The sequence below is a fragment of the Carettochelys insculpta genome, chromosome 3, assembly GCF_033958435.1.
Source record: "Carettochelys insculpta isolate YL-2023 chromosome 3, ASM3395843v1, whole genome shotgun sequence".
NCBI classification, from domain to species: Eukaryota; Metazoa; Chordata; order Testudines; family Carettochelyidae; genus Carettochelys; species Carettochelys insculpta.
Genome location: NC_134139.1, coordinates 133494219 through 133507192, shown reverse-complemented (window position 1 = coordinate 133507192; position 12974 = coordinate 133494219). Strand labels below are relative to the sequence as shown.

At 44.8% G+C, this 12974-nt stretch overlaps 1 protein-coding gene across 1 annotated transcript in view; it reads right to left on the bottom strand.

Annotated features, from left to right (window-relative positions):
- FAXC (failed axon connections homolog, metaxin like GST domain containing) overlaps positions 1–12974 on the bottom strand; it is a 48309-nt gene that overhangs the window by 3886 nt on the left and 31449 nt on the right. Inside the window, exon 5 of the mRNA XM_074988841.1 lies at positions 1173–1289. Within this exon, the coding sequence (XP_074844942.1) occupies positions 1173–1289 (117 nt within the window). The remainder of the gene's footprint in view (positions 1–1172; positions 1290–12974) is intronic.

Genomic DNA, 12974 nt, shown 5'->3' with positions numbered 1-12974 from the left:
TATGCTGTGCTACTTTTTAAGTACAGTAAACTCTTTCATATCTGGCAGCCCCAGGACTGGAAGGCTGCCAGATATTTAAATATACCAGATAACAAAGTTCATCTCCCCACCCCCCAAGTGCCGGCTCCTGCTCAGCCACTGCCCAGTTACCCTGTTGGTAGGCACGGCGGGGAGCAGCTTGTGGGGGTTGGGCATGGCTGTTTAACCACGCGGGGAGCCACTGCCAGCAGTAAGCTCTGGGTGAGGAGCCACTCTGGGGGCAGCTGCCGCGCGGCTGCTCAGGGAACTGCTGCTGGGTGGCCACTAAGGCAGCCACTTCCAGCAGTGGGCACCGGGCAGGGAGCTGCTCTGGGGCTGCTTCTGCACTGCTCTGAGGGCCACAACTGCTCTGGGAGCCACTGTGGCTGGTAAGCACTGGGTGAGAGAGTGGAGGAGCCAGAGGCCCCCAGGGTAAGACGGGGATGTCTGGGGCTGGCCAGACTGCCAGTTCATTGAGAGTTCCAGTTTATCAAATACCAGACAAAGAACAGTTTACGGTATGCAGTTTTGCTCTGAAAATTGATGATGTTAAATGGTTTGGGGGGTCGGAGGCCTTCATATTTATCAGGTGACTCCAGATCAAATGTGCTCAGCTTACCAATAAAAACGTAGGGAGTTTTTTTTTCTAATTGTTAGTTCTCCAAACTTACCCTGGGATCCAAAAAGGCAAGTTCTTCCTCTTCCTGTATCTGCAGCAGTCATTAAGGGTCTGATTTCAGTGGGACTACTTGCAGAGCATGGTACCATCCAGTATAAACAAGAAAGGCAGAATCTGATTCACAATGATTTCAGCAGTGAACACCTTCCAAGCTTTAATTCATTAATAGAGCAAAGGCCAGATTTATTTAAAACAGAGCGGTGTAGTAAGCTACCAATTACAGCAGTAGGAGCAACTAGTGTGAAGAATTTTACAGGGGAAAATTAGGGTAACTTTGGACAGAAAGACAATGTTACAAAATACATCAAAGGACAAGACACTCTAGCTAAACTTCTAGGCTCATTCTGTCTTTAAATGTCATATGAGCCTGCATGTGTTCTCCTGCATATTATAAGACACCCCTGAAACCTGCCCTATGCCTCTAAGCAGAGAATGCTACCAAAAAGAGATGTACAAATCTCTAAGATTGTCTTACCTTTAATTAGTCTCTCAGGTCTAGTCCCCGGTAATGTCCACATTGCTTGAGCCAGGTGCCCAAAGACAGTGGCATCAAGAGTGGAAAGCTTTGGTCCCATGATGTATTTCTTGTCACCTGTAAATGGTAAAATGGTGAATAGTTATAGACCAGCAGGTGTCTCCCCCAACTATAAATATGGATTGCATCTTTTAACATGTGTCTCACTGAAACAATTTCACTGGCACTCTGTATGCTCCCCAAAAATACCCAGTTATGGAGTCTATGCTTTAGCAACCGCATGTGGGCCAAATTCTGGCTTGGGCCCAGAGAAAGTTCCCAGGGATGCATGCCATTACTGCACTAACAACAAGAAGTCCTGTGGTACCTTACAGACTAACAGATATTTTGGAGCATAAGCTTTCATCAGAAGAGTCTTTGCCCACTAAAGCTTATGCTCCAAAATATGTTAGTCTATAAGTTGCCACAAGACTTCTTGTTGTTTTTGCAGATACAGATGACACTGGCTACCCCTCTGATACTTGTCATTACTGCACTGTAACCCTGTGCAAGCATAGCCACCCACAGGCAGACTCGTCCCTGGGTCCTCTAGAGCTTAGTGCATGTGTCGCTACAGTTTGAGATTAAAAACTACCTCCTCCTCAGTTAAGGCAGTAGAGGAGACTTATTCTTTCTCTCTGAAAGTGGTGTAGGTACCACTACAAGGGACAGTGAACCCACACCTGTGGGTTACACAGGTCAACTGGCTAACTGAGCAATAATATTATAGAACAACCAGCCCTTCCTGCTCCCCTTCTTTCTGCCATCTCTTAATGCACTGAGCAGCAGGATCACAGAAAGCTAGAAATGGAAGGAATCCTAAGAGGTCATCCAGTCCAGTCCCCTGTCCTCATGGCATTCAGAGAATATACACTGAGTCAGTTTTATTGCATTTAGTGATTGAATGTATGACTTCCTCCTTTCAAGAAAAAAAACATCAAAGCTGACCCATGTTGCTGAAGTCCTAATACAGCTTTTTACAACAGTAGCCTCTTCTGCAGGTTCTTTGTTTGAATTTATTCAGCTAGTTCAGTTCGATGACTAAATCAAATGTAAGAAAATAATAGGGAGCTTGAAAATGAGGATTGTTTTCTTCTTCCAATCTGTGAATAAAAACTAGAAGTGAGAGAGCGAGATCTACTAATTCTAAGGCTACATCTATACTACAGACCTTAAGTGTACATGGCACAGCAACACTCCTTCAGCTTCACCCCACAAGGTCTCTTGTGTAGATGCTCTATTCTGATGAGAGTGACTGAGAGCTCTCTTTCTGACACAGTGGGGGAAGGGGCTAATAGCTTCTGCAGGCCCCTGGGCAACGTGGGGTGGGGGCAGCTCCATGTCCTTGGAAGAGGGGAGGCCTCAACCAGAAGTGTAGGGTGGGCCAGCCAGTCCTCACTGCTGCTCAGACTGTGGTGCTGGACCCCTTCCAGCCCTCAGAGCCAGTGGAGTGGTGCTCTGGTGATTATTTAAAGGGCCCAGGGCTACTGCAGGAGCAGGGGTGGCAGCCAGAAACCTGGGGCCCCTTTGAATCATCAGGTCCTGAGGCAACTGCTCTCCTTGATCCCCTTTCGTCATTGGCAGAGGACTGGGCATAATTAAACCACCCCTAAAAAGGTGTTTTTTCACTCCCCTGATGGACAAAAATTTTACCAACAAAAGTGCTGGTGTAGACAAAGCCTAAAGCCTTGAAACAATTAGTTCAATTCAATAACTACAGATAATACTTGCTTTGCACAATTTGATGTACTTGTTTTTTTACATATCCAGCACATTTCAGACTGTACTATTTAACAAATGAAAACTGTTAAATGCTGTTTTTGCACATTGTTAATTTAATACCAATTTCTATTCAAATGCAGCTTGATGCAAGTCATGAGTAGAAATTTCATCATCATCCAGTAAATAAGAAATGCTCCAGTCATCATTTTCTCATATGATAAAGATGCAGAAAATAAGAAACTGCATAAACGTATGTTAAATTATACTATGTCTACACTAGAATATAAAGTCAATTTTAAGGGAGTTAGGCTGATTTTATAATGTACCTGTCTTCACTACAGATTGACTTTTCTACTCCAGCTTTTTCATGAGGAGTACACCAAATCTGAATTTGCAAGGTTGACTGAATGCTAGTGTAGACACAGTGTTATTTAGTTTAATTTTATTGGCCTCCAGAAGTATCCCACAATACCCTCAATCTGTCCATTCTGACCATTGCTTTCACCTCCCCTGTTCTCCAGGTGGGCAGGAAGTTGGAAACAGGAAGCAGGAATTAGCCCAGTCTTTCCAGCTGCCCCCCATGCCACATGGCTGCGGGGTCAAAATGACATGAATCAAATGAACACTGTTAAAGTGAAGCATTTCAACAATACCAAAAGACAACATCTCAATAGCTCCAAATTGAAACTTTTCAGATTTTTATTTCTGCATTTTACATTTATCTGACTTGTGCCAGGCAGGCAATAGAAAGTGGCGCAAAAATGCATTTGGCGGTTTGTTTTCAATGGGAACAGGGAGTAAGGGCAATGTACTCTGGGATGATGACATCAGACACCCACAACCACTTGTGATGCACTTTTCCCCCATAACACACTGGCATAGAACCTCAGAATGCAATAGGTGCATAGGAACTGGGGGATAGGTACCCACAATACACTACTGGCACAGTTAAGCTTAACAAAGGTAATGGGGACACACTATGTCAACTGTCTAAACGTGTGGACACTAACCGCTGACTTTATAAAATCTAGTGGTATAAAGTCAACTTTAATAAATTCAACTTTATTTCTGAGTGTGGACATAGCTTATATAACTGATTAAGTAAATATGCACAGATATACTGCATCCTAATGGTTAACAAAGGAGTACTAAATTTAGTCTAAAGGCTCTATTTAGTTGCAAATTAACATGTTTTAATGGTTAGGGACCAATGAGAATCAACCTTTCTTCAGAAACATAACAAAAATACAAATGTAAAACAAGATTACAGAATAAGCTTTATAAAAATAAAATGTGCCAGTTATTTGAGCTGGGGCTGGCAGCCAGCCCCGCTCCGCCCCCTTCCCCCTCAGCCAGGCAGCAGGCCCTGTGGCAATGGGTCACTGGCCCAGGAGCAGCTGGTTCTGCGGCAGCCTGCCCCAGCTGGAACTCCAGCCCCATGGCAACTGGCCCTGGCCAGACATGTTGGTTAACTAAATGTCCCAGTTAGCCGAGTGCTAGACAACTGGGCTTTTACTGTATTTAAATCAACATTCTCTGGCTACGGGCTAGCATCATCCTTTAAATCAGTTGGTACGTCCAGGGAAGGTTAAAAACTGTTATATTTGCCCATTATCTTGCCAATGGCCTCCTCTCACACAGCTAGCAGTCCTAGTTGGTGGGGTGGGGGAGAGAGACAAATCTCAGATGATCTCTTCAGACATTTAAGGCACAATACCAGACAAGCAAGATGAGAAATGGGGTTCCCAACCTCATACTTCTGACATTTTGTTTTCAGGTCTCTAAAAACAAATGCAAACAAGATGATGGCTATGCCTACAGGCCTGAGGAACGGAGTAATGGGAAATAAGAATATATCCCGTTACACTTCTGCATGAGCTGCTTGGACTCTGGACTGAGGTGTAAGCAGGCACCCCCCGACATGCCATCGTTACAGCACAGCCATGAGGGAAGTCATCACAGAGGCTATAACAACACTGCAAGCTAGAGGGCTATTCGCAATGCGCATACCCATACTCAGACTAGTTCACTGAGATCTAGCGAGGGTGCAAACAGTAGCGCAGCCACAGTAGCAAAAACAGCTGCAGCACACCACAACCATGCCAAGTCCAAACCTGCCTGAACCTGAGGGGAACACATCTGGCATGGCTGCGCCAGGACAATGGGGCCTATTCTACTACAGCTACACTGCAATTTATACTCATTCTGGCTTTCATCCAACTAGCCTAAGTATGCATAAGCAAGCTGGGCATCACACCCCTGGCTGGCCATCTAGATGTGGATTTACTAAGGTTGAACTTCTCTAATCCGGCACTTTCTCATCCAGCAACAACAGTAATCCAGTATGATCTTAATTAGCCAGACGAGCACTTATCCTGGGGGTGACCAAGTTTCCCGTGGTCCCATAAAGTTTGTTTACAGCCACCAGTCCTAGCTGTCAGGGTTCTGTGCTGTTATTCAGCTGTAATTTACCCCTAAATGTCTTCTCATAGCCCAGTATACAGTGGAAGTGTTGGTCACGTGCTAGAAAATACTGACCTCCCACCATCTGGCAAATTCATCCAGCACCAGTCAGGTCTCAAGGGTGCTGCACAAGAGAGATTCAACCTGTCCTGATATAGGACAGCATCAAATTACATTGCAGGCATAACTTCTAGGGCCCTCTGTGGGGTTTAACACTTTTTCAGGACTCCTTGCACTGAGCTGTACCTAACTTCATAATCCCCAAGAGATGGCAAGAAACCTGATTCCTGGTCATCAGACTTTTCTTGAGAAAAACTTTCCTTTTCACTCTTAGATATTCAACAAGAAAAAGAAGCAGGATACTCCACAGGAATTAGAACAAGTGCAGTGACACACCTGCCCCACAAAGGTAATTTAAACTGCAGCTCTCAGAGTGGGCACCTCCCACAATCGCCAATGCACTTTACGGTTGCCCCTGTGCCGACAAGCATGAAGTGTGCTACCTGAGCTGGCCCAAAGCCAGAGCCCCATCTCCCCTCAAATCCCTACTCAAATCCCTACTTGCCAGGATGCCTGTGGTAAACTGTTAGCTTAGAACAACTGGGTGGCCAGTTCCGGTGAATTAAAATCTCCTGTTCATTTGTGACTATAAAAGCAATCGCAGAACCCTACTGAAGTCCCTTTGCCCACCATTGATCTCTCTGTGCTTCAGCGCCACATCTGTAAAAGGGGACTAATGTTATTTCTGTATTTTTCCTGGGGTTTTCTGAGGGTATTTTCACTAGAGACCAGTGCTCAAGAAGTATGATAATGCACCCGTACTAGCTACCCAAGATAAACAGACACTGTAAGAGTATTCGTTACACCCATCCTTCTGATGAAGGGGGCATCTCTGGAGTACTCTGTGTAGAAGCACAACATGTTACTAGTACTGTCTGAAGACTGCAACAGAAAATTCTGATGAGAAAAAATAACTGAAAAAGCTCCTAGCCCACATCTTCATAAACAGATCTCTCTCCGATGCCTTATACCTGTTGAAAATCCAGTCCAGGGGTCAACAACCCCTGGCACGTGTGCCACGAGGGACCCAAGAGCCAATTTTCATTGGCACGTGAGGCACAAGCTCAGCCCAGTCCCCTCGTCGCCCCCTGCAGCCGGGAGCTTGCTCAAAAACATGTTGCCTGCGGATTAACAAAAGACCAGCTAAGGCTATCAACCATCACCTAAATGGTAAAGCTCTGCGTCTTTATTTGTTAATAAGGCTGTTGTCAGTAGGACTATTAAGCCGTGTCTACACGTGCACACTACTTCGAAGTAGCAGCACTAACTTCGAAATAGCGCCCGTCACAGCTACACATGTTGGGCGCTATTTCGATGTTAACATCGACGTTAGGCGGTGAGACGTCGAAGCCGCTAACCCCATGAGGGGATGGGAATAGCACCCTACTTCAAAGTTGAACATCAAAGTAGGGCACGTGTAGCCGATCCGCGTCCCGCAACATCGAAATAGCGGGGTCCGCCATGGCGGCCATCAGCTGAGGGGTTGAGAGACGCTCTCTCTCCAGCCCCTGCGGGGCTCTATGGTCACTGTGTGCAGCAGCCTTAAGCCCAGGGCTTCTGGCTGCTTCTGCGGCAGCTGGGGATCTATGCTGCATGCACAGGGTCTGCAACCAGTTGTCGGCTCTGTGGATCTTGTGCTGTTTAGTGCAACTGTGTCTGGGAGGGGACCTTTAAGGGAGTGGCTTGCTGTTGAGTCTGCCCTGTGACCCTGTCTGCAGCTGTGCCTGGCACCCTTATTTCGATGTGTGCTCCTTTGGCGTGTAGACGTTCCCTCACACCGCTTATTTCGACGTGGTGCTGCGCAACATTGATGTTGAACGTCGACATTGCCAGCCCTGGAGGACGTGTAGACGTTATTCATCGAAATAAGCTACTTCGATGTAGGCTTCACGTGTAGACGTAGCCTTAGTGATTTTAAAAAGCACCACTGGCACTTGGACTGTACATAGAGATTCAAAGGTGAAATTTCAGCATTCTGCCTTGCTGACCCCTGATCTAGTCCTTGGTGTCCAAACTCAAGCATAAACTGCTAGGTTTGCTACTCTGCTGTTTTGCCAGGCCTTCTGGGATATCTTGAAGAAAAAAGGGGCTACATAAATTCCTAGTTCTGCCCTGTTCTATACACTTCCTGACTCTATACTGTTCTGGTCCATTTCAGAATGTGTTGCAATAGGTGAGGAGTAAAACTCAGCTTCAGACCCAGCAAGATAAATATTTCCATCCCTTCAACTCAGAGACTGGGCAGCTGCAAAGTTATTTTTTCATAGAAACTATGTTTGGAGCTAAAACTAAACACTGTTGCTCCTGTGTGAACTGGGCATGGTGCAAAATGGGCTTCAAATTAATGTGATCTGTCACAGTCAAAGTCAACTCAAGATAAGCAACCACTTTGCATTAGGATTTAGGCAGCACTTCAACCCTCATACTACAGCCCTGGGTTTTTCTAATTAAGAACCAAGAACCAACTGTTTCCTCCTGTTGGAAAACCTCACAGGAGGGAGAAGATGGGTGGAGAATCTAGTAGAACTTTTTCTTGAGTTGTTCTGAAAGGGTCAGGCAATTGCATCCCCATGGAACATGCCATAGTGTTAGACTGCACACTTCAGACTTGCCCTCCCCCACCCCCGTTCACACCTCCTAAGGCAGTGGTTCCCAAACTTTTTGGCATCACGCCCCCCTTTTGCTTTTTGAGAAACCCTCTTTTATTTACCGCGGGCCAGCCATCCCAGCCACCTGCCTGAGCCCCTCCCCTCTCCCAAAGCCATGCACGGCCAGCCCCTTATCTAAACACATCCTCCTCCTCCCCTTGTAACCCACACTCACTCACCTTTGCAGGAGACAGCTAGCTCCACATGGGAAGCCATGTCCTAAGGCACCAGCTGGAGACCAGGACCATTTGCATGAGTCCCTATGAATCCACATGGCCAGGAACTCTGGATCCTCAGCACTGCCATCCAACCCCTGCAGTTTCTCCCCCACAATATCCCTTAAAGGGGGATCTCCAGTACAGAATGGACCAAGAGAATGTGAATGCTTTCTACTAGGTGGGATTGGGGGTGGTTGCTGAACCTCCTTTCACGTGGGAGTGTTATAAGCCAAATGTGGGGAGTCTCCTCTGTATTCAAATGCACACACAATCAGAATTTTCCAAAGGAGCCTAAGGGAATCAGGTACCTGCATTTGCCATTGGATTTCCTGGGAGCTTGACACCCACCTCCAATATGCACCTTTAAAAGTCCCAGACCATGTGATTCTGTCAACATATCCACACACTAAGGAACACTCCTGAAGCCCTGCCATTTATCTACCTAGGATCCCATATAGCTCCCAGTGCTATAGCGACTGAATGACACGTGTACCAGCTGAAAAAAATAAGGCCAGATAAGGGCTTGTCTATTGTGACGAGAATCCTTTTGTAAAGACAATGGCCCAGATACAGCCACTCTAGCATTAACTTAGGCACACAAATAAATTGCATTAAAATTGGTGGGAAGCAAGGGACTATTCAACAAGACAAAGAGGGTGGGGCAAATTTGGCCCAGTTATCATAGAATCATAGAATACTAGGACTGGAAGGGACCTCGAGAGGCCATCGAATACAGCCCCCTGCCCCAATGGAAGGGCCAAGTACTGTCTAAACCATCTCTGATAGACATCTATCTAACCTGTTCTTAAATATCTCCAGCGATGGAGATTCCACAACCTCCCTAGGCAATTTATTACACTGTTTGACCACCCTGACAGTTAGGAACTTTTTCCTAAAGTCCAGCCTAAACCTCCCTTGCTGCAGTTTAAGTCCATTGCCTCTTCTTTTATCCTCAGAGGCCAAGGAGAACAAGTTTTCTCCCTCCTCCTTATGACGCCCTTTTAGATACCTGAAAACCGCTATCATGTCTCCCCTCAGTCTTCTCTTTTCCAAACTAAACAAGGCCAATTCCTTCAGCCTTTCTTCATAGGTTACATCTTCTCGACCTTTAATCATTCTTGTCACTCTTTTCTGGATGCTCTCTAATATCTCCACATCTTTCTTGAACTGTGGTGCCCAGAACTGGACAGAATACTTCAGCTGAGGCCTAACAAGCGCAGAGTAGAGCGGAAGAATGACTTCTCATGTCTTGTTCACAACACACCTGTTAATGCATCCAAGAATCATGTTTGCTTTTTTTCCCCAACAGCATCACACTGTTGACTCATATTTAGCTTGTGGTCCACTATAACCCCTAGATCCCTTTCTGCTGTAGTCATTCCTAGACGGTCTCTTCCCATTCTGTATGTGTGAAATTGACTGTTCCTTCCCAAGTGGAGCACTTTGCATTTGTCCTTATTAAACTTCATTCCAGGATGTCAATCATGTATTTTATGTTGCACTTTAAAAACTATATAAATTCGTGTGATGCTGTATGGAATATGAGAGACATTCTGACACCGGGATTATAAAAGTGCAAGGAATCTTAGCAGATATGCCATTGTGCCATATTTCTGGGTGACGCTCCCAGACAGATTGGCATCAACACTGCCTAGCTTCTTCAATGGCCCATCAAGGATCAAGAGCTGTGAAATGAACCCACTGACAGGGGACAAGGACTAAACATTGAGTCACTTTTTTTTTTTGCTCCTTGATAACCATCATCACCATCAACAACAACAACCATGGGCTCAGTGCTCGTTTGTATCTGGTGCCTCTTTCACTATTTCCTTCCATCTTTCACTGTCCAGTGCGGAGTGGCTTAGTTTCCATATATTAGCTCCGTACCAATCTATCCATTCTCTTTGGGGTCTGCCACTCCTATTCAAACAGTCTATTTTGCTGAATACCAGGGTCTTGATTTTTCATTTGTCGTTCATTTTGCAAATTTGCCCAAATAGCTGTAGCTTCCATTGTATAAACTTTTGCAGTAGATTCTTTTTCGGCTGTATCTTCCTATATAATTCCTTGTTGGTGACCTTCTGCATCTGTCCTATTCTCAGAATCTTTCTATAACAACTCCTCTCGAATGCTAATATTCTTCTCTTCGAATCTTTTGTTATCACCCATGTCTCACATCTGTGCAATATGCTGCTCTATATACACGTTTCAAGACGCTCAGCTTTGTTCCTAAGCTAATCACTTTGCTTTTCCAGATCTTATGCACCGCCTTCAAACTTGCTCTTACTTTCACTATTCTAGTTGCTATTTCCTTCTTACAGTCTAGATCATATGTTATGTTGCTTCCTAGATACGTAAACTTCTCTACGTTCTCCAGTTCAATCCCATTTACACTGATCTTCCTTCCTATTTCCTTATCTCCAAATACCATTGTTTTGTTTTAGCTATGTTCATAATCAGCCCATACCATTTCTCTTCCTCGTTTAGCACCTGCACCTTTTTCACTAGCTTCTCCTCGTCTTCCTAATGATAACTATATCATCCACAAACCTCAAGTTGTTAATTCTTATGCCATGCACAGATATCTCTTCTACCTCTTCCTTGATCTTGTCCATTGCTCTGTCGAGATGTGTGATGAAGATACTTGGCGATATTGGATCTCCTTGTCTCATACCTCTACTTGTTCTAAACCAACTTCCCAACTCTCCGTACATTCTTACTGCTGCCTCCACCTTGTCATTGATATCCTTCAACCACCTTATCAGTCTGCTATCCACTCTGTATGACTGACACCACAGAAGTCACTTTCTGATCTATACTATCAAATGCCTGCTGAAAATTGACAAAGCAAGTGTATACATTTGTTCATCAAGCTTTCTCTATCAAGCTAAGTGCCAATATCTGCTGTATGGTACTTCTACGTTTCCCCGCTTGCTCATCTGCTAGATGTTCTTCTATCTGCGATTTTAGTCCCTCCGTCAGTATCACCATCAGCACCTTGCCTAGATGACTCATTAGGGAAATCGTTCTGTAGTTCTTGCACTCCAATGCACTTCCTTTCTTGAATATTGTCACTAGCATGGATCTTTTCATTCCTTAGGTGCCTTCCCTTCTTTTCATGCTATATTACATAGTCGGTGTATTTCCTGAATCATACTTGCTCTGCCATATTTAATCATCTCTCCCATGTTCTTATCATTTCCAGATCTTTTGTTGTTCTTTAGTCATTTCACTGATCTTTCTACTTTCTCCTTTGAAATATCAGTCTCACTCGATGCTCAGCACAGAGATCTCTTTCAGTTCTTCAACCAGTCTCTCTGAGACACTCAGGTCCAATTGTGCTTTGTATAGGTTGGTGCAATATCTCATCCATTGCTGCATAATCTTATCCTTGTTCAGGAACATCTCTTCATTCTCATCTTTGATCACCATCTGCTTCAGCTGCCACTTTCTAGTAATATTTCTGATCATCTTATACACCTCTCTGGTCTTACATTCACCATAATACCTCTCTATATCTTCACACTGCTCCTCTAACCTTTTCACCTTATCCTTTCTGGCCACTTTCCTTATCTCACTGCATTTCATCCTATATTGCTGTTCCACCCTCTCCGAAACATCCCTTCTGATTTTCAACACTCTCTTCTCTTGGACCAACTTCCAGGTCTCTTGTGTAATCCACTTCTTCTTCCACAACAGTCTATTCAATTGCCTCTTCTATCACCATGGCTATCCATTCTCCTGTCTTATCTAGGTCTTTCTCTGTGGCTACTTTCCTAATCTTCTCTTCGAGCACTGGTCTGTATGCATCACTAGACTGTGGTTTGAATCTATATCTGCTCCTTGGAAACTTTGACACTGCTGCACTAAGGTTACCCATCTTTTTCTTATCAAGATTATATCTACCATGTTCTTGGACTTCCCATCACTTGATGATCATATCTACTTCTTACAGTCCTTTTGTTGGAATTTTTTTTAAATAATTGGAGATATGCATCTTGTAGAACTGGAAGGGACCTCTGGAGGTCCTCTCATCCAGTCCAGTCCCCTGCCCTCCTGGCAGGGACAAGCACCATCCCTGATATCTATATGCCCCAATCCCTAAATGGCCTCCTCAAGGATTGAGCTCACAACGCTGGGTTTAGCAGGCTAATGCTCAAACCACTGAACTATCCCTCCCCCACATTGCCGATCACCATCTCATGCTCGGTAGCAAACTCTGGTAGTTTCTCGCCTCATTCGTTTCTTTCTCCATATCCAAACCTTCCCATAACACTCTCCCAACCTTCATTATCTGTTCGAACCTTCACAATCCAATCTCCTCCAATGATCAACATATCTCTCTTTGGTATCTCTTCCAGAGTCTTTGTCAAGTCTTTAAAGAATAGCTCAATCTCTTCCTCCTTACTGTCCAACATGGGTGCATACACCTGAATGACTGAGATGTTGAACAGTTTTTGCTTCGGATCTCGCTACCATCATTCTTGCACTCATTGGTTTGTATCCTAACAATGCGCCTCTAGCTCTTTTGCTAAGAAGGAATCCGACACCTGCCTCATGCTTTGTTTTGTTCCCAGACCAAATGACTTCACAACTGCACATCTCTCCTGATGCCGTCCAACGTATCTCCGCCAGTCCAACTATACTGCATC